This window comes from Macrosteles quadrilineatus, unplaced genomic scaffold (genome assembly GCF_028750875.1).
Source record: "Macrosteles quadrilineatus isolate MER2022 unplaced genomic scaffold, UCM_ALF_1.0 Scaffold_7__1_contigs__length_78375512, whole genome shotgun sequence".
Lineage (NCBI taxonomy): Eukaryota > Metazoa > Arthropoda > Insecta > Hemiptera > Cicadellidae > Macrosteles > Macrosteles quadrilineatus.
Genome location: NW_026542600.1, coordinates 11,426,754 through 11,447,928, shown reverse-complemented (window position 1 = coordinate 11,447,928; position 21,175 = coordinate 11,426,754). Strand labels below are relative to the sequence as shown.

Below are 21,175 nucleotides of genomic sequence, written 5' to 3'. Positions count from 1 at the left end.
TAAACCTTGAATGTCTTTCAAACCACCTGTCGATGATTATGTTGGGTTTATGAAAGCCGTTTATATTTTTAAAATCTTTTATAAAGGTTGTGTAAACTCTGGTCTTGAAACTGTATAACGTCAACAATTAGTTAAATAGCATAATTAATTTAAGACCTAATCACAAATTACATATTTCTCCAGAATTGATATTGTGTGGCATTAGACCAGCGTCCTTATGATTTGAAGGCAATCATTATAACGACTCGGGTGCCTAAACAATTGTATTCTAAACGTCCTACTGAATTCTTAATAAAAAATACTACATATATCAAATAAGCAACCTAATGTTTGTTATAATTTAGTATCCAGACTAAATAAAAAATGTTGCAGACATGTTACACAGTGCACACTAATCAATCACATGTTAGGCCAAATATTTACTGAAGGTCAACAATGATGTACAATGATACTAACCTCATCATTAGAACAGTACGGTTCACAGGCTAGCTTGTGTTGACAGTTTCAGCAAACTAACGAACCATTCGTGTGGTTGTGAGCTTAAAAGACTGAGTGTATAATTTTTAATTTCGTTTTGAATAGGCTTTAGACGTCCTATTAAATTAAATCAAACTTTTTTTTGCTGCCGTAAATATATTGAAAAGCTAACGTCAACTACTACACATAATTTTACTTGTGGTCTCTAGGCTTACCATTGTTTTATTTTGTTGATTGATTGAGTGTAGTGGAATCCTTTCCATTGACTCATTCCATTATAAGAGACATGGTGTTCTTAAAAGCCTCTGAGACTGTATAAACACTTAATCGTCCCGAAGAATTTCAATATTTTGTGACACATTATGCATTTAATATTAGATTTTAAAAGAACAATAAGTAATAAGATATAATTTATTTGTTTTATCAAATAACTGCGTATTGTTACAATTACTGGCTGAAAATACCTCATAAAACTAGTATTGACCCATAAAACTGGTAGTAGACGTGATACATTTCTTTCGGTTATTTAAGACTCTGCAACCGTAAGGAGTGTCCGACTTCTTAAGGAGTAATCAAAACTTGTTTAAGATCTCAAAACATGGTTTACACGCGAAATCAAAATTATTACAGATTGGCATATTAGTTAAATGCACGTAAATCGTCGTGGGACTGACTAAATGTAATCTGTCCTTCGCAATTCAAACTGATGTGTTCTAAAAATTGTCGTCTGTGTTACCATCAGCGGATTCTACTCTTTACAAATAAAAGAGAGAAATGAAAAAACATCCGGCTTGTAATAGAGATTTTGATTAAAAATATCTGTCCTATTTGACAGGCTTTCGAGTTATTCTACTTTATTTAGTTATTGCCCGTTTCCTAAGAAGTATAAAATGTGTGGACCACCATTAAATGTCCTCAATGCAAAGCACTATCTACAATGCGCTGCGTAAAATTTAAATTTTTGTACTCGCCGTTTAGGGACTTATAGGTGCTCTTTTAATCTAAATCGGAAAAAATAATGGCTAAAGGCAAATTTTGCTTACAATATTTTAATTTATAAAATACATATATAACTGTTAGAAATTACACCTATAAGCCAGATCACCAATCCCACAAAGGTAAGAGACTAATAAATCAATCAATTTTAGTTCCATTATCCTTTAAAAATACAATTGTGATTTTTTCACAGGAGGACAGCGAAATGGTACTGAAATCCCGTTACTTCTTGGAAAGAAACGTGTACCACGTAAACGAGGGCTGTCCCTTGGCCATGCTGGCCCATGCCCTGGTCATGGCCAACAGTGAGCTGGCCAGATTGGCCATGGAGCGGCTAGGCAATGTATCCACTAATGAGGAGGGTGACTTTGGCTGGCCAAGACCTCCTGAAAACACGGACTGGTTGTACGAAGAGGGAGTCGCTCAAACCAGCAAACCAGTTCTTACAGGTAAAACTGTTTATGGCATTTATAAATATATTTCTCATGAAACCTATTAATAAATTTTGCCATAAGTATGCAAAGAGTTTCATCAGAACATCCCCTTCATTAAATCATATATTTCAAAACATCCATTTTAGAAACCATAAATTCATAAACATTTAAGTTTAATTTAAAATAATGCAAGTATATTTGTTAGATATCTCTAATAAATTAACTTAATAAATCATATAATATATCGAATTTTCATGAAAGAACAGAACTTTGTATAAGGGAGATTTGAAGCATCTTGAACATACTTGAATAATTTTACGCTGTAATCCAAAAGCTAAAATACTACCTTAAGATGGTTATTCGTTCATCCATGGCATATTTTTTTTGTCCTAGGACGCTAGGCACGAGCCTGGGGTTGTTTTCACATTACTTCAGGCTAGACCTAGGGGTTGCGGCATTATCACTTAGATTAAATCCATTGGTGACTTGGCGGTGATTGAACCCGGGACCTCAGGGACTGAAGTCCGTGCTCTAATCGCTACGCCAGCTCGCTCCCCCATCCATAGCATACTAAAACAATATTTCTTCAACCAAACTCCAAACCATTAATCACCATCTCTAAGCTATATTATTAAGACTACGAAATAAATCTGAGGGTTTCAAAATACCACTCTGACTTTTAATTTCATGTTTGCAGTCAATTTTTGTTTATGTTATAATTTTTAAAAAACACTGGTACTTTTTCAGCTTCCGTGACGGACTACAAGGCATCTCTATACACTCTCATGGCCTACACTCTCCGCTCAGATCTGAAGGCGGCTGAACAGGTGGCGAGATACCTCTTCTACAGATCACATGTTCTGGACAGGCATCCGGAGGTAATCAACGTTTACAATACCTATTGCACGAAGAAACGCGATCATATGAAGTTATTCCAGTACTATTCCTATTTGGCATTTCTCGTTCAAATCGCATTTTTAGAACCTTACATTTTGGTAGGAATATTTTTAGAAATTAATAACTTTTGCTCACCTGGAACGAAAATATATTTTATAAGCACACGAAAAGGCAGACATGGCATGTCTGCCTTTTCGTGTGCTTGGAAGGACAAAACTATATCGAGACTTAGTATCTTTATCACCATTAATGACTTACTTGATCGAGACATTCAGCATTTTTTACTCGTTTGATCAATTGAAATAAACATATAACTGAAACAAATTTAAGAACCATTACTATCAAGCTCGCTGTATGCTAATAAAACTAAAAACTAAATGAATCTTAAGCAAATGTAGATAACTGTTGCACTTCAAAAGTAACAATTTATATTGTGCAATCTATCCAACAAAAGGCTACTTTTATTAGAGTTTGTTCACTGCCATATTTTACTGTGTTAATATAGAGACCTCTAGTTTACGTTGTTAGTTTTATTTTATCACGAATTTTAAAATGAGGGGTCACTCGATGGGTCTACATTTCAAATTTTGGAATTTCCTCCAAAATCCCCAATTTTAGGTTTGCAAACCAAGTAGCAATTAGGCTCAAAAGGTGCTTCATAATATTCCATAAAGGTGTGCCGAGTTTAGTTTTTCTAGTGTGAGCCGTCAAAAAATTTACAGAGGATTTCCTGACTTGGAAAGCTGTAAGTTAAATTTCATTTCAGTGAGTTTCAATTGACTGCCATTTTTTCTGAGTTGAGATGGAGACCCCTAGTTTGCGTAGCTAGTTTTCATTTATCACGAACTTTAAAATGAGGGGTCACATGACGGGTCTTACCATTTGAAACTTTTGAGTTTCCCCCAAAATCCCCCGTTTCAGGGATGAGCACGAATTAGCAGTTATGCCCCAAAAGTACTTCATAACATGCCATAAAGGTGTGTAGAGTCCAGTGTTTCTGGTGTGAGCCGTAAAAAAATGGACTGGGAGTCTCCAGACTTTTTACTAATCCTGTATATGTTTCCCACCGTTAATGTGTGAAATAATTACATCGTGATTGTGTTGTTTATGGGGGAAAATGACTTCACAAGAAATAAACAAACACTATTGAATCTCTGTTTGTAGCTGATGCTCACCGCTCTCAAGGCCTTCTACCACTTCGACTCCCTTGCCTCCGACCCCCACCGGAGCCTGACCCTGTCTTTGGCCACGTCAGGTATGGAACTGACAGACACCATAGAACTGAGGCCGGACTCCGGTGCCCAGCGGCTTCCACTGCCCTCACTGCCTACCAAGGTGTTCGTCTATGCCACTGGGGCCGGGTGTGCGACGGTGCAGGTACCCAGCTATTTAATTTTAAAATGTGAAGTATTAGATAAAAATGTTTGATTTTAACTTCAAAGACATGTTATTCCTTTTAATTTGCCAATAAAATTGGTATGTTGAAGTGAGGGCTCCCAAGAGGCTATGGAAATGGGAAACATTTTGTTTTTTAAGTCTCAGTAGTCGACATTGAAGTGGTTTTGAGTAGGGCGACCTCATTCCCTACGTCTTTGCATATTTCCCTTAAGGTGTCTCGTAAAAAGTCGTAAAGGCGTAAAATAATATCAATAAATTATATTAACTATTTGGTTTTTATAGCAATATCACACTATTTATCGTAAAAAGAACAAATAAAAATTGTCTCACCCCACTGCACGTTTCCTATCGTAGATTTCGATATTTTAACCACCTGACGTTTACGCACCACTAAAACACACACTCTTTCACATTTTACTGCAGGATTTGCACATATTATTATCTTCTTTATGTGCGTTGACACCTAATCACCAGTGAGGTTCTTAAGAAACTCCGAATGTTATTGAAGCGTAAAGTTTTATCCGAGGTGAAGTCTATCACAACAATAAGCGTCCCCTCTATTATAACACCCACTTCTTGTAACGTTGTCATCAGATAAGACTATTGGAAATGAACATGTCAATCATTAAATGTGACTACAGAGTTGTTCAATCATTCGTGTCGTTACTTTAGACTAAAATATATATTTCTATCTTTTTACCAATAGTATTATTTTAGAAGCTACTAAAGCGATTTGATTTTAGTTAGTCTTATGAGATGTAAGGATTTTCCGATGACTCTATGGAATTCGAATGTGGGTCCTAGAAATTTCCGGGGTAGTTAAAGTTTGAGAATCTTCTCCGCTGGAGAAAAGGATGGACAATATCATTAACACAGAGAGAAAAAGGCCTATGATTGGAAGATAGTTTGTACTACAATTGAATAAAACTCTATCTACTTCATTAATATATAATATATGTGAAAATCGATTACGAACAACTAGTATTTATATTTTTCACATCGGAAAACGATTTTTTTTTTTCAAAATATACACAACCCAATGAATAGAACCAATGTCATCGCTTTGGAAAATTCAATGAAACATTCCAATATTATTTTCTGTATGAAATAGTTATTTTGATATTTAAGTGAAAATCAAAATATACAAAATTATTTGAACTGTTACACACTGCGCATATATAAATATAATAGGATACACTTTGACAACTTGTCAAAAACAAAACAAAACTATTAAAAGTACATATTTCTCGCACTAATATGTTGGATAGGGTGTTAAGTACTGTGTTATATTTAAGATCAATATGTTCTGTTCCAGGGAAGAGTTACTTACGCCACTTACTCTCCCGCAAAGAGCAACGCTGTTCTGGACATTTCAGCAGTGGTTGAACAGGAGATACTACCCTCTTTGCAAGAAATGGATGGCAAACTCCCAATACTGGATATCAAAACTTGCTTTAGGTAGGTATTTTAGGTATGTGTTGTTTAGTTTTCTTATTTAAAGTTGCCTTGCCAGCTATCATTATAAAACTCTGAAGAATAATACAGTTAAAGTTCATCCTTGTTAATGACACGTCCAAATCACATCTCGTAAATTGTGTAACGTAAATAGATATCCGTTTTAATTTAATTCAAGTGGAATCCATTATTATTATAGCCATACTAAGAAGTAGCGTTTAAAACAGTGTTTATTTGTATAAATGTTCAATAATAAATATTCTATGAATAAAAATCTATCCATTCCTAACTCTATGTGAGAAATTATGGATTCCGTAGTAGTACTTCGTTACTGGTTCGAATATGGCCATCAGCAAGGAGACAAAAAATTAAGTTCATGTTATAAGTTATCAGTATTGCTCCAAAACCCACAATTTATCTTTAGATAGGATTCGTTATAAGGTTGGTGCGTACAATATGGATCAGGAATTGACAGCAGCAAAATATTCCGATGCTTAAGAGTCCTTGAAGGCTGGTGGCCATCTTGGATAATTTCAAACAGCTGTTGGAGTGTTAATTATCATCAAAAAATATTTTTCCAAGCACCAAAAAGATTATAATTTAAATATCTGGGGCACTCTGGGATTAGATTTTTTTAGTTCTAAATTGATTTCCAAGGGAAGCCAACGGTCATCTTGGATTTGTTCAAAAGTGATTGTAATTTAAATATTTTTATTTTATTTTATTTTATTTACATGCTTCAATACAGTTTGAACACCATTTACATTGAAGCAGTTCATGCGCTTATAATATTATTGCTTCAGTGGGTTTCTTCTTGTCTTTTCACTTCACTTTTACTTACACTTTCACTTTCATACCATGCATTTAATACTAACATAAAAAACAAAATTATCAATAACTATAACAAAAATGTATAAATATTTAAAAAAGATTAAAAATGATAAATTATATAAATATTTAAATACTGAGTAGTATAAATATCCACCGCACTGTGGGTTTGGCAATTTTCTTCATTGTTTTTTTTATGTTTTATAAGATAGAACGTCTAGTCTCCAAGGAATCTCAATTAATCTACGCTCTTTTTCGCCCAAAACTGGATTCATCTATAACGTAATAATATGTGAGGATCTATAAATAAGTGAAAGCTTAAAAATATTATTGTCTAGTATATGATAAATCCTTATATGATAAAAAATTAGCAGCTTAATTCGTTTTAAGTAATTGCATGAATGGAATACAACCCAAATTCGAAAACGGTTTAAAATATCTTATTGATTTAAGTAAGTTGTGTTTGTGGATACTATACAAATACAAATAATTATGAAAATTTTTTTATAATAGTGATGGTACAGATTTAAGTTCTCATTAAAAAAGTTACCAAAACATAACCTAAGTATACGAAACTGAGATCTCAAATGTAGATGTAAATTTCGTTTGACTTGAGCTCAGCCAACCATTAACACGCCCAGGAGAGTTTTTAGTTACAGTTGTAAACTTTCTCATACACGCTTTGTTTCCCTTACATTCATAATTTCGCTCCCACTTTGCCCAGGTATGAACAATTTCCTCTGGTTTAAATAATGCACCTGGTTGCATGGTAATGTGGTTGGTTATTAATAAAATATTACTTCCTGCCTTAAGATTTAAAGTTTATATACCTATGCAAAAGGTACTGTTTTATTCTCCCCCAATTTTGTATATAAAGAAAGTATTGCTTTCGTCAACACTTTTAAGTTGAGTTTTTGTTTTTGTTTAAGTTTTTCAGATAAATGTGTGTGGATGTGTACAAAGCTACAGACCACACTTGTGGTTCCATTTTCATGATATTTGGTATGTGGGTATCCATTGTATTTAGAGGTGGTTTTGAAATACTTTTAAACATTTTAAAACTTAATTGTAATTTCATCATAAAACCCTAAACAAAAATTGAAAAAATCTAAAAAAAAACGGCTCAAACGGTTTTGATTGTAATTTTGTGCTTTATGGCTATTTAAATTCTAATAAAATTACAAACCCGATCGCTGTAAAAATTACGGTGCAAACGTAATTGATACTTTCGTTAAAACCACAAAATATCATTGCTACTCCAACTGCTTATTCATTATGAATGTTGTTGATAAGTGTAGTATATTTAATGATTTTATGTATTCAATATTATATTTGTAAAACAGCGTTTCTTGTAGGAAACCAGATTTGTTTAAAATGTAAATGTGTGTTAGTGTGTGTGTACATCACGCCACGTCTGTGACGTCATATCAGGTGATTTTTAATAAATTCTCATTGGCTGCCGCGACCACGCTATACACGTGCATCTAACCACTACGTCAGTCCGTCCTAGTCCTGCAACCGTACAACTTCATCCCGGTCCGTGCAGCCCGTGGTATTAACTAATTATGTAGTTTTTATTTCTCACTAATCCCATCCTCGTCGCCAGTGTGACGTCGCCAGTTTGACGACGTCTTAACTTGACAGGAGACGGGACTAGTGACTTTGAATTTATTAAAAATCACCTGATATGACGTCACAGACGTGGCGTGATGTACACACACACTAACACACATTTACATTTTAAACAAATCTGGTTTCCTACAAGAAACGCTGTTTTACAAATATAATATTGAATACATAAAATCTTTAAATATACTACAATAAGCTAATGGGAGAAGGTATGTGTCAGTTTTCTGTGACCATTTATTTATCAATAGTCAAAGTTTTAACAAATGATATTATACAAATGCGAACCTGTTACTCTATACAATATTCGTTAAATACATTATCACAGATTTTAAAAGTTTTTTCGGTCCTAACGGATAACCTTAATGCACTAACTTAAATACATAACCTTAAAGAACACTTGAGTAAAGGAGTTATCATTCACGAATATCAACAAATAGTGTTTGCTTACTCAACTATATCAAATTTGATCCATAATTGACTTTAAGGCTAATTTTTTAAAAGAATGTCTTATTAAGTAATACTCACTAGTAAAAACATGACTAACACCCTTATTAGTCAGATTTTGTATTAATAGATAAAATATTTTTAGATGGAAAGGTTCCGAGCCGTCTGGAGTGATTCGAGGCGAACTTCATCTCTTCTCTGGGTTTCAACTCACGAGCTTCAAACCCAGCAAAACTCTGGCGAGTTTGAGATATGGAGCTGACGGTGACAAAGTCTGGTTCTCACTGTTAGACGTAAGTTTAACACAAATCTTCATATTATAAATATTACAATATATATTGTAACACATAACATATTGTACATATTGTATACATAACAATGTTAATGAGTTTCAAACTGTTAAAAAACAATCACTGCCTCACACAATATTAAAGTATAAAAAGTACTTGATTAAACTTGTTTTCATTTTGTTATTTAATGTAAAAATGCGTTATCTAAAAGTATAATAGGCCTAGTAAAAATAAAAACCTTTATCATTACATCATAGAAACGGCTACTAAAAACCGTATTGCGATAGTATGCAGGATTACATTGACAAAAAAACGTATCCTATAATCTAATATTATCCTACTTAGTTCCTCACTCTAGTTGCTGACAACCTCGTTAATTTTCACGTTATCCATATTTAAAACACGAAGGGTAGTGGAAATTGAAGCCAAACCAAGTTCATCAATTTAATTGAATCTTTGGCCCATTTGAGCAGCGATTACATTAAGTCATTTTAGCCAGGTTTGAATAAGTTAAGCATAAATTAGGACAGCTTCGAATTTGTTTGTAGTGGTCTTCGAAAGATGATCGCGTTAAGTCTTCCTAAGTACTTGCCTAGATTTCGGGTGTTTTGCAGCTAGTCTGAATTTTAGCTTGCCCACGAGATAGATTCAGTCAATAAATTCAAAATATTGGTCACTATTTTTTTTAATATTATAAAAAAACTCTGGTATTATCTGTGTCAACCTAAAGCTGGTAAAGTTACCTGAGAACCTTGATAGATTTAAAATACACATTTGCCTTTTAGGTTAACTCCTCCTGTTCAGTCTGCGTTCGTCTGACCATCCACAGTGACTTCGTAGTGCGTGGTCTAAGACCTGCTCTGGCCCGTGTTTATCCAGCCACCAGACCAGACCTGGCAGTGGAAACGTTCTTTACTTCTCCTTTACTCACAGACTCTGATGAAGACTACATCACTTGGTTTAACTCTCATTCTGGTATGTCATTTGAATTTATTATTATGCTTTGATTTCTTTTCTGACTTTTTTCATACGTTGAACGTATTTTATTTGGTAATGTTGATTATAAAAAAAAATTAAAGTGAGTTTTTTATATAGTAAAATGTTGGTTAAAACATTAAATTATGTAGTATATTACTCATAGGGAGTAGTTTCCCCAATAAAATGAGAAATCAGTTATAAAAAAAATTCTAGCTTTGTTTATATCAATAGTATTTTTGTGGGGTGGATTTTAAAATGCGTTTACGCACACTGAGTTACTCAATGTCCTCTCAGTAGCACCAGACTGCCGCGGACTACCGGCAGGAAACCCCCTCATCTCCTAGGACACCTGGAACTGTTTAGCACATTGGTTTGGGCCATGCCTTTTTAATTATGACACTAGAGCTTCCCTTCTTATTTTCTTCCGAATACTAATACCGATCGAGCTAAATTTTCTTAGCCCAAAATATGGCATTCTTGACATCGTTCTAGGTGCCCTCTCCTTGGAGCATAGCTGCAACGATGTTGTCGGGAGTGATGTCAACACCAATCTCAGGAATCAATTAGGCTCGGTGGACTTGCGACTTGCCGCAAAAGAAGAATATCTGTTCGGCTGTGTTTGCAATGCCGGGACAGTACAGACAGACCAAGCTGGTAACCTTCCCCATTCTGTGCAAAAAGACCCGTAAATAAACAAAAATTGGGTCATGAAATGCTCGACCTCATCATGCCCCCCCCCCTCTACACATAATCGGATGGTTAGAAAGAGAGGGCCCAACGCTCCCTAGACTCGGCGTTCCATTAGTGCTGCCAGTGGTTAAATCTGTGGTCGCGTTCTTCTCTGACAGCAGTCTCTCTGTCTATTTTAAGGATCCTGTGATAGATCGCCTGTTGTTCAGACGCAAGATGGAATACGGGAATGACAACGGCAATCTTTTCTTGGTTGAGACCACGATCTCAGTCTTTCCTAGTGCCAGCGATAAGCCATGGTCTTATATCCACACGTTTAATTGGAACACCACCACCCCAAGTAAAAAAAAAAAAAACTTTAAATCTCTGCCTCTTTGAAATTTCTGCCTGCAACCAGAGCAGCACCGTCGTCGATGTAGGAAACAAGATGGGTCTCCTCGACGCTGAACACGGGAAAGCCGGTCAAGGATGACACGCCTCTCCAGCACATGAGCCCAGACCTCAGCGCAGTACAAGAGAACTGATTGGACAGCAGGCAGTGCTGTGTTTGCAGGAGCGGGTACCACAAACGTCCCCATATGCATAAGCCAGTGCATAAGCCTACTAAATGCAGTGATTTCATTAGTGGCTTTGTCAACGGTTTGCTTGATCTGCTCACCCAAAGACATCTTGCTTTCAATCATAACACCGAGGTATTCGGCATAAGGCTTGAGCTCCAGTTGGTCATGATGATCTCGGTCTTATTGACCGTCACCGTAAGCCATGGTCCTGCATACACCCGTTGAGTTTATGCCTGCAACCAGAGCAGCGACACAGTTGGTGTAGATAACGAGAATGATCTCGTCGCTAGCCCCAGAAGATATCCGAAGCTGACCATAAGTGGTTCCAAAAAGCAATACACGGTCTGAAATGTAGGTCTCGATCATTTGAAAAAGGTAGGGAGGAACTATGAACGTATGCTAGAGCGCCCACAGCATATAACTCCACGTGTAGATGAACGAGCTCTTCACGTCAAGAGTAACGAAGAGAACCACACGAAGCAAACAGCGACTATGGTCCGCCGCACTCCACTCTGTTTTAACTACCTCCTGATTGACATCAATGAGTGAGTGACTAGAACGGAAACCATGCTTGGTTGCGGGGACAAACACCTTACGGAGACGATAGCCTCTATCAATCCGGTGCGTATAAGCTTCTTCATAACTTTGACACTTGGGTCAAGCATACACAGAAGGCGAAAAGAAGAGGTGTTCCTCGGTGCACTCTTCACCTTGGGGATCAAGAAAAGGCCACCTTTCACGCCGGTAGAAAAACGAATTCCACCAAGCAGGCGTTGAACATATCCAAGAGAGGTTTCAGATTTAACTATATGATGAGCTTCCGAATCTCCACAGGGATCTCTATTGTTCATCAAGCTCTTATGTGGGCAGGCACAAGATTCAGCGGGACTGCACACACTGGCCTTGTAAACCGCGCTTGAAGCACGTGTTGATTCTGTCGGGACCTTGATGGGCTAAGTGGGTGAAACACAGGTATTTGAATCAACTGGATCTACGAGCTTCTAGTGGACCCGACATCTCGACTTCCCTCGAGAGTTGGCCTTCCAGACGGAAATCTTTGATTTGCCGAGGACAGATCGCACTCCAGTGGAAAAATCCTCCTCCATCGTCAATGCCCCTCACTTCCAACGCAGATTTCTGCTCAAGAATTCGTACTTAACCATTTGCAACAAAGATCTATTGCAAGTCAGAAACAAAACCTGCCTTCATCCCGGAGGAATGGCCAACCTCTACTACAAGGTCACCAGTTCTAGTTTTCCTGAGCGTTTTAAATTACGGCGTATATCACAAAGAATGTCAGCGTAGGTCTTTCCGTTTGCCGGCTTCAGCTTCTTTGCCGTCTCTTTTCCAGGCCTGGCCAAAGAATGCCGAGGAATATTTATCCTGCCTGCCCTTCAGTTTCTCAACTTTCACCCAATCTCCTGGCAAGGTCTGCGTTGACGAATAGATGAGGGTCCTCTCACGCGACTTTCTAGACTTGCTGGTAGAGAATGTGGTTAAGATAGGACTCCAGCTTGGCAATCCCAGTCTTAACGTCCCTGATCTTGTTCTTCTATCTGCGTGTCACTGACTTAATTTGACTGAGCGCATCTAAACACTTCTTCAGGGTATCCACCTCCTTCTGCCCGGCTAGGTGCGATCACAGCAACGTATGACAAACCCATTTTGTAATTTCTCTGCTCTGGCAGAGCTTCCGAGAGCGGCGATGTGTCGGAACTCGGAGTAAAAAATTATGGACGCGAACAGCGGAACGACTCAATGTGAGCTCCAACGGGAACGGATCGAAATCTATACCGGGTGTCATTACTGCCTCTAGTTTTTAGGTTAGGGAGCCCGAATGAAACGCTTTATTTATTCTTGTGTTCTGCAACTGCTCTTAATTCCCCCCCCCCCTTATGATGTGCCCTCGTGAGAATGTCACCCTGTTTCACCCCATGCACGGATATACTCCACGTCCTACACCCCCGAAAAACAAAGAACGCTCAAGACAAGCAGTGGCCCTATCCAGTTGCCATCTGGCAATACTACGGCCAAGGGGGTGTTGTCGGATGAAAGGGCAGCCAGGATATTGCTGGCTAAGCTGATTTGGGCCCATGTATAGCAAGAAATGTCCCTTTCGGACGCCTGGGATGTGCAAGAAAACCCAGTTTTTAAGCTGTACCCTCTGCATGAATGGACGTCCAACGCAGTTGGAGGCAAAGGACACGGAGCCGTACATGAGAATAGACCAGAGCTTTTTTTATTCTGGTCTACTGACTTTAAATGGAAAATGTTGGTTTGGAGAGGAGACGCTGAAAGAATAGGTAGCCCCCCTTTCATACGATAAGCAGGGGTTACTGCAGTCTATGCTAATGCTGGAGCCGCATGGCATATTTCAATATGATCAATAGTAGTATAGCATAGGAATTTCCAAATTCAATGAGAAATCATCAAATATCAATTTTAGTTTATTAATGTGTGTACGTAAAAATATAATTTTGTTAAACCAAAAGTACCTATCTATATTTCGTTACCAGACTTACGCTTTAGCATTTATATTTAAACAACTTTTTTACTTATATCAATACATATTTGTATTATTAATCAATTGATGATGATTATGATACGTGACGAATGGTATCATTAGGCCAAGGCAAACTTAATGCCCCCCCCCCCTACACTCTTTTAAATTATAACATATTCGTAAATTTGTCTTGTTTTATGGGAACAAAAATCTGCTTTTATTATGGAATATTTAATATTCTGTAGTAATTAGCAATCGTGAAAAACTAAATTGTCCTAAGTTTAGCCTAGATAAAAATATTTCTGAAGTTTTAGTGTTTAGCATGCAATTTTAACCATGCTGTACAAAGTTTGTATTGGTAACTTTTTATGTAAAGAATTGTTTTTAGTTTGTGTTAATTTTTGGAGACCCGAATTCGTAATTATTATTGAAATGGTTCGATTATTTTGTTATGTAAAACTTGTTTAATATCCCATTTTTTTCTAGCTTAATAAACAAGCAGAACTGGGGATAAAGCACTAATATTTATCTGTTAAAGTCTACTCTCTTAAATTATTGTCAATCATAAATATTTTTATTTCTCAGGTTCTCAAGAGGATCAGCTTGTAGAAGTGAGAGAGTGCGAACAGAATGAAGAAGATAGCTTCATGTCAAACCTCGCCCTGGCTACAGTCAACCCTGAAGTGTACAATGATGATCTCACATTAACTGATGTAATCATCCTGAGCGATCTAAATTCTGATGCAAATACAACGTCTTCTCCAGAAGACACTCAACCTGTGACAGAAGAAGTCTTGATGTTGTCTTCAGAAACAACCAAGTCTGAGAGAAAAAGTGACCCCAGCGAAACAAGTGATATTGTAGCTATCAAGGATGCGGAAGTGACTATGGAGCTTGAGGTAACTAACACACCTGAGGTAACAAACAAAGCTGAAGCAACAAACAAAGCTGAAGTAACAAACAAAGCTAAAGTATTAAACATAGCTGAAGTTACAAATAAAGTTGAGGTAACAAATGAGACTGAGGTAACCCAAGGGACGCCTTCTGCAATTGAGACTATCAAAGAATCCCCCACTTCCCAGCCACAAGAGGAAAATACCACTACAACACCACTTGTCACTGAACGTCCACTAAAAGCGCAACCTCAGCCAATTGTCAACCTCAAAGTTTTGCAGAAAGGAAAACAGAGCGAGAAGAAAGAAATAATAAAGAAAACAAAACTATCAAGTATGAAGAAATCTATGACAAAATCAGTCCAAAAAGGTTATGAAAAAGCGGATGACCTACTCACCAAAGAAATCATATACGTTGTTCGTGAAGATGTAAGTAATTTCACTTCTTCTGTGCCAAAGAAAGGACCAAAGCCAATACTTGACAAGGGTGAAATCGTCATACAAGACCCTAACCAAACGATGCCTGAGGAAGAGATCAACGTCACTCACAGCCCCGTGGAAGTTAAGAAGGTGAACCACGTGACAGGACAAGTTAGGGAACCTGCGTTGCTCCAGGACTCTGTGACAGGACCATCACATCCTGGAATAGCAGTGCAGGAGTCAGCTACTGTAGCCAAGGCTGTTGGAGACCGAGTCCTGGTCCTAGATAAGAATGCACTCTGGGGCATGCTCAGGGAAGGTTCGAAGCCTTCTGAAGATTTAAAAAAGGGAGGTTGAAGAGATGTTTTGTAAGTCTAGTCGAAACTGGGTATATTCTTGTCTCGAGCACCCCTCGTGGCTTATTAAAACATTAACGTCAACAAGCATTTCAGCTCGCAAAGATTTCGTTATATATATTCTTATGTCCGCTCGAATTCTTGTACATGTAATTTTATTTTTCCAATCGAACACTGTAAAATAAACTATTGGCAATTTTGTTTAATAATTGTAAATAATATTGATTGTGAAACAAAAAAGATACACGAGACAAGAATGTTTCCCATTACCGATTTACTTGCATGTGGTTTGAGTGATCAGCGAAAGTCTTCGTCGGACTGAACTTTGGTTTGGACAACATAACGACTTTTATAAATCCACAAATGTCGCTAAAGATAGATTAATGGTGTAAGGTTAAGATGGCTTTTGGCTATTCTCAAGTTAGATTAAGGAAGTGCTCAATGCTTTGCTAGACAATTCTGAATTTTTACATATTAGAAACGATTAAGGTTGTGTTGAATTCACTAGAAGCTCGTCAATATAGTAACTGGTCAATTCGCTTGGTGTTCTTTTTCAAGCAAATGTAAAAATAAATATTCATAGACTATAAATGATCAATTCTTTAGTTCATTCGTAGTCAGAAGCATCAACAAATATAACGAATAAATATTCGAAAACATCTTTAGTAATATTTAGATTGAAAAATAATTTAAAAAATCTATGACAAATTCACCAAGACGAGTTTCTAGTGAACTAATCATAGACTAGTAAGGTTGTCGTGATTAAGGTGTTTGTGTTGAAATAATTTTCTAGATACATCTAAATGATGCTCTTTCTGTTTCGTTTTACGATTTTTGTAAAGCTATTAGTAAGGTGTTCTTCTTCAAATTACTCTATACATCATCAGTGAACCCAAGGAAACATTCTGCTTTCAATAATGTTTTGCACGATCTTAGTGCGTTATAGAGGTCAAATTTTCTATCAAAAAGGGATATCAACATCCAAATAATGTTGATGTTATATTCACAAAGCCCACGAGCTCTGTATAACTTTAAATTACACTAATTTACCATTCATTGCCTTAAATTTGCTCAAAAATTATTTCCACTGTACTAATAGCTGTACAATATGTCATCGACTAAAGTTTTACTATATAGCCACTGTACGCTACTGTTCATATATACACCAATATTTTTTTAACATTTGCACAAACGATGTATTTACTATGAGAAATCACACCTACACACACAAAACCGTCCATTTTCAGCTACTCTTCATTGTTTCGTCACGTTTGCTATTAAGTGTACATTGCTCTGTAATAAATAACTCAAATAAAACCTAAACCCCTTTAAGGGAAGCGTTATTGCTAATATAAAATATTTTACTAGGTACATTTAGAAATGTATAGTTAAGTTGTGTAATCAAAGAGGCATATGTTGTCAAAATATTTATACATACTGTATGTTCTGGTTTCACATGTTAACTTGCGTTTTTACGTCAACAGAAGGAAATGAAGTCACACAAAGGACTGAAGATGTTACCTGAACAAATACATTTTGCAAAGAATTTCAATTAACCTTAAATTATTATTAGCTTGAATTCACAACCGTCTTCAGACTGGCATTATTCTGTGATTCAAATGCATGAGTAAACAATTATTCCTTGCTTCTTAAAGTATCTTCTCAATACTAACTGTATTTAGAATTATTTAGACTAACATGAATATAAAAATATATTTTTAAATTGTTTGAATCATTTTACACAATCACAACGACAATCTTATTTAATACTCATTATTTGGCAATCATATTTATTTTAGTTCGAGTCTACAAGCTTTAATCTTATAATTTTCGAAAATGTGATATAAAAAATATAAGAAGCAATAATATAGAATTTAGATCGATTATGTAATTTATGTTGAACATTCTGTTCCATAAATATATTTTGAATACAATTATCAAAAACATAATTCGATCCATCGACAGAAAAGAAGCGAACATCGATACATACCATGTCAACAGTGAAGTATACTTAGTCTTTAACCCTGCATAAAATATATATGTACATAAAGTTTAATAGGTATCAGTGTTACATCTTGCAATACGGTAGTAAGTTAGTCCGCTATAGACAGTTAGAGACAGATCTAGTCCCCTGTGGTTGTATTGTTTATTGTTTATTGTGTTGTTTATCACTATGTTTTATTGACGTGTTTTAACTCCACTGAGCGCCAATGGTGTTAATAAATCAATGTATATAGTTAATAAATCATCGTTACTAACATATTTGGTTTGATTGTTATTCTCATCCTGATAGCCTACTTTGATTTTGTAGCAGCTAAAGGAGAGCAAATTCAAAGGACAGTTTGTAGCCAGAGAGTACAGTTCTTAAGTTTATCTCTTGACCTTTCATTTAAGGGAAATTCTTACGGTCGTCAAGTTCACTGAGAGTTAAATTTATACATAATTAAGTTCATCAAAGAAAATTAAGAGTCAATTATTGTAAGGGAATTATAAGATCGGTAAAGAGCTTGGAGACGCCCTGTATAGTTTGGAAGGAAACATGTTAGTGGTCTGATACATTATGCACCGTTAAAGAACCAGAGTTTCAAATACAAATCATAAAACTGGTAAGTAAGCCAATCTCAACATAATTTATTGGGAAACCGTTCCAAAAAATTTTAAAACTGTCTAGACAGATTTTTTTTTTTAAACTTTTGGTCTGCAGTAGAGTAAATAATTTATTTTTAATGATATTTAGAGCAAATCAAAATTAATTAAAACCAATCAAAACAACAAATATAACATTTTAAATAAAATAAAATACCTCTACAATGGATAATCATATCAGGTTCTCCATCAAGAACTACTTTCTCAATCCATCTTTATGGATTTACCTATATACAGTTTAAACGAAATAGGTCGAAGAGAGGATAAATGCTGAAAATGGACAGCTCTTGGTCATTGAAGGACAGATCATTGAATTAGTGGAAGTGGTTTATCCAAGAATAGTGTGACTTAAGATGTCGTAAAGACATGCATTAGCACTGCCAACGTTGCACAGTTGTAGTGGTACAACCTCAACATAGAAATACACCACCTCACCAAACACCATCTCACACGAACACACCATCTCATCTATCTCCAGCCTAAATATATCTCATAGCATCACTACATGGAATTTGTGTAAAATAACCCTCCCTAAAATGTATTGTAATTGCATCGAAATATTGAACTGTCTAACAAAAGTAATTTTTCAATGTTTGATTACCTCTCTAAGAAACATAATTAATTCTATTTTTAAGAAGTTTAATCTTGGGTTTCACTCGTTTATAGGTGATTACTTTCAACTAATTCTAATATACACTCTTAGGTATTATGATATTTAATTTTATTTACATATTCGTTAATTAAAATTAGAGATAGATTATCAAGCAAATCTACATATATAGCTGGATTAAATGTATGACATGTCAATAATAAATTACATTAAACAGATCGGAAAGCTATAGGTCCTGATAGAGTCTAAAACATCAGTCTACCAACTCTATCCCAAGTGAAATGTGACGATGGGGAATTCCTGGAATACATTACCTAACCTAACACTAAGAGATGGAGGTTGTTCTCGCCAAGTCAATATCAGTTTATGGAGTTACCAAACATTTTACTTAGCAGGAAACGTCCAGGTTTGGAAACAAACTTTTTTTCTTCTGGCATTTAAAAGATCTGTATCTTTCTTTATCTTATATGTTTTTAAAATGTATGTTTTTTCCATTAAATCTTTTCAATTGAAAATGACGATAAAATGGATTATTATAGGACGAATTAAATTTATTTTATCTATTTTTTGGCATGACTTTAAATTTGACAACACCAAACTGTTCCATTAAAAATTGATAACCATACATAGAATGATTACAAGTGTTTTAGATAGTATGTTTACCCTTTATTTTTTCATAATTACATTAAAATGAATATATCCTCAAATTATAAAATAAAAACTAACACTGTTACAATTTTGTTAAAATAAAACCAATATGAAACAATCATAAAAAATATATTTCTCAAATGATTTTAAATAATATGAACTAATAAGGAATGGCTCACAAATATGTTTTGTCGTCACCCAACATTTCACATAAAATTGTTGTTTCAAACCGTCCAAAAAATTCGAGCAGTTCTCGGAATAAACCTTTTTGAATTTAAGCTCATTTACTTTAACTACAAAGGCATTTTCTACGAATTTTTTGGAATGTTTAATACAAAATTTGTCAGGTAAAACAGTATTCTTAGTATACAAATCAATACCCCCCTTTAATACATAAATTAACCCGTTCAAACATTTAAGTTACCCTGATTAATTGAATGTTTAACTACGATAAACTAATATGATCAACGGTAAACATTTAATTTGTTACGATAATGTTGGTACAATGTAAATCTTTACCAACAGACAGTCCAAGTCCTGAAATTTTCCCCTCCCTTTGTACTCACGCTCAATAAGCCTATTCATTGCGTGACAAATATAAAGAGATTAGAAGATATTAAGAGATTCTGACGGATAAAAGTGCCTCGATGTTGAGAACTAACCTCCTATATAATTTACTGCCACACGCGCCTCCCATTCTCAATTTTATTGAAGTCATATAAAGCAACGGTTATTAGAAAACCACACCCTAGCATCACCATTGCTATTGCTTGTTTGAGAAGCCGGTGCGATTTAGACATTCTAAAACACAAAACTGCTTTTTTGAAAATCATTTATTTACAATGGCATTTAACTGCTCAATGCACTGCCCACTCCTCAGATGGAAAATAGTGTGGACAAATTTGGCAAATGGGTGTTCTTTTGTCACGCTGTTGTTACAGTGTTGAAGACTTCTTAAGAGAACAAAGATCTTTAGTTTTTAGATTTTATCTATAAGAATTTATTGTTTTGATTTGTTTAAGAGAAATGTGTGTTGACGCTATTATGCAGTCTGTAACAACTGTCAAAAATAAAGATGTTTGAGTTTGAGTAATCAAAATGTATAGCCAATGGAATTACTCAAACACTTAATAAATTCACAGTAGTCTAGTATTCATCAGATGTTGCATTTTGTGTTGTTCTTTGGATACCTTCTAACAATTGTGGAGGACCACGAAGTGCAAAAGTCCACACAAAAAGATGACTAAGAGGCTTTTATCACTCGTGTTATCTGACTGATCCGTTTCCACTTAACAAGATTGAACTGAAATCTGGAGAAGATTAAGTTTTCAATGTTTGTTTTTATTCCTCCAAAATATACATAAACGTAAATTTACTAACTAAAATACCAACTATCATTACATAATATTCTTGCTTTTGCGTAAAAGGTTTGGTAGAGGTAAACTCTCGATTTACCAGAGATCTTTAAGGCAGAAATAAGTACGTTCCCTTCACGCACTTCTTGATTTACCACAATATAAATTGCAGATTCAACCCCAAAACAGTACTAATTCGTTTTAAATGCAAGAAAGGTAAACAAATGTTTTACAACACTACTTGGCATAACCTCTGTCAGAGTAATAAGCTAAATTGCCAGTTTTTGTTTCTAATGTTTGTGTCTGCAGCCCGACAGACGGACAAATCGCAGCAGTTAAAACGCAGCAAAGTTAGTCAAGTGTTGTAATGACCTCTCAGTCCAGTCGTCCTTTATTTAATCACTTTTAATTATTTACCGTCCGAGATTCACTCTACAAAGAGGTGGTAGAAATACGCTGCCTAGTGAAGTAATATAGCCACTACGGAGAATATAGGGTCATAAAACGTCACAGAACCTACGGGAAGAGTAAACATTCAAAAATGCAATTCCAAATTGGGTTTGCTATCAATATTTTTTTCTTGACACGTTTTGGTTAACAAATAATTGACCTTTTCTTTGCTCAAGTTCAAAATAATGGCTAATCCCTTACCCTTTACTCATCATCAA

General features: G+C 35.6%; 1 protein-coding gene across 1 annotated transcript in view; it reads left to right on the top strand.

The window, feature by feature from the left end:
- Positions 1-17,510, top strand: part of LOC128998795 (C3 and PZP-like alpha-2-macroglobulin domain-containing protein 8) — a 130,640-nt gene extending 113,130 nt beyond the window's left edge. The window contains exons 24-30 of the mRNA XM_054425152.1: positions 1,667-1,922; positions 2,655-2,785; positions 3,969-4,181; positions 5,518-5,660; positions 8,704-8,851; positions 9,634-9,823; positions 14,165-17,510. Of these exons, the coding sequence (XP_054281127.1) occupies positions 1,667-1,922; positions 2,655-2,785; positions 3,969-4,181; positions 5,518-5,660; positions 8,704-8,851; positions 9,634-9,823; positions 14,165-15,249 (2,166 nt within the window). The 3' untranslated portion in view covers positions 15,250-17,510. The remainder of the gene's footprint in view (positions 1-1,666; positions 1,923-2,654; positions 2,786-3,968; positions 4,182-5,517; positions 5,661-8,703; positions 8,852-9,633; positions 9,824-14,164) is intronic.
- Positions 17,511-21,175: the final 3,665 nt, after the last annotated feature.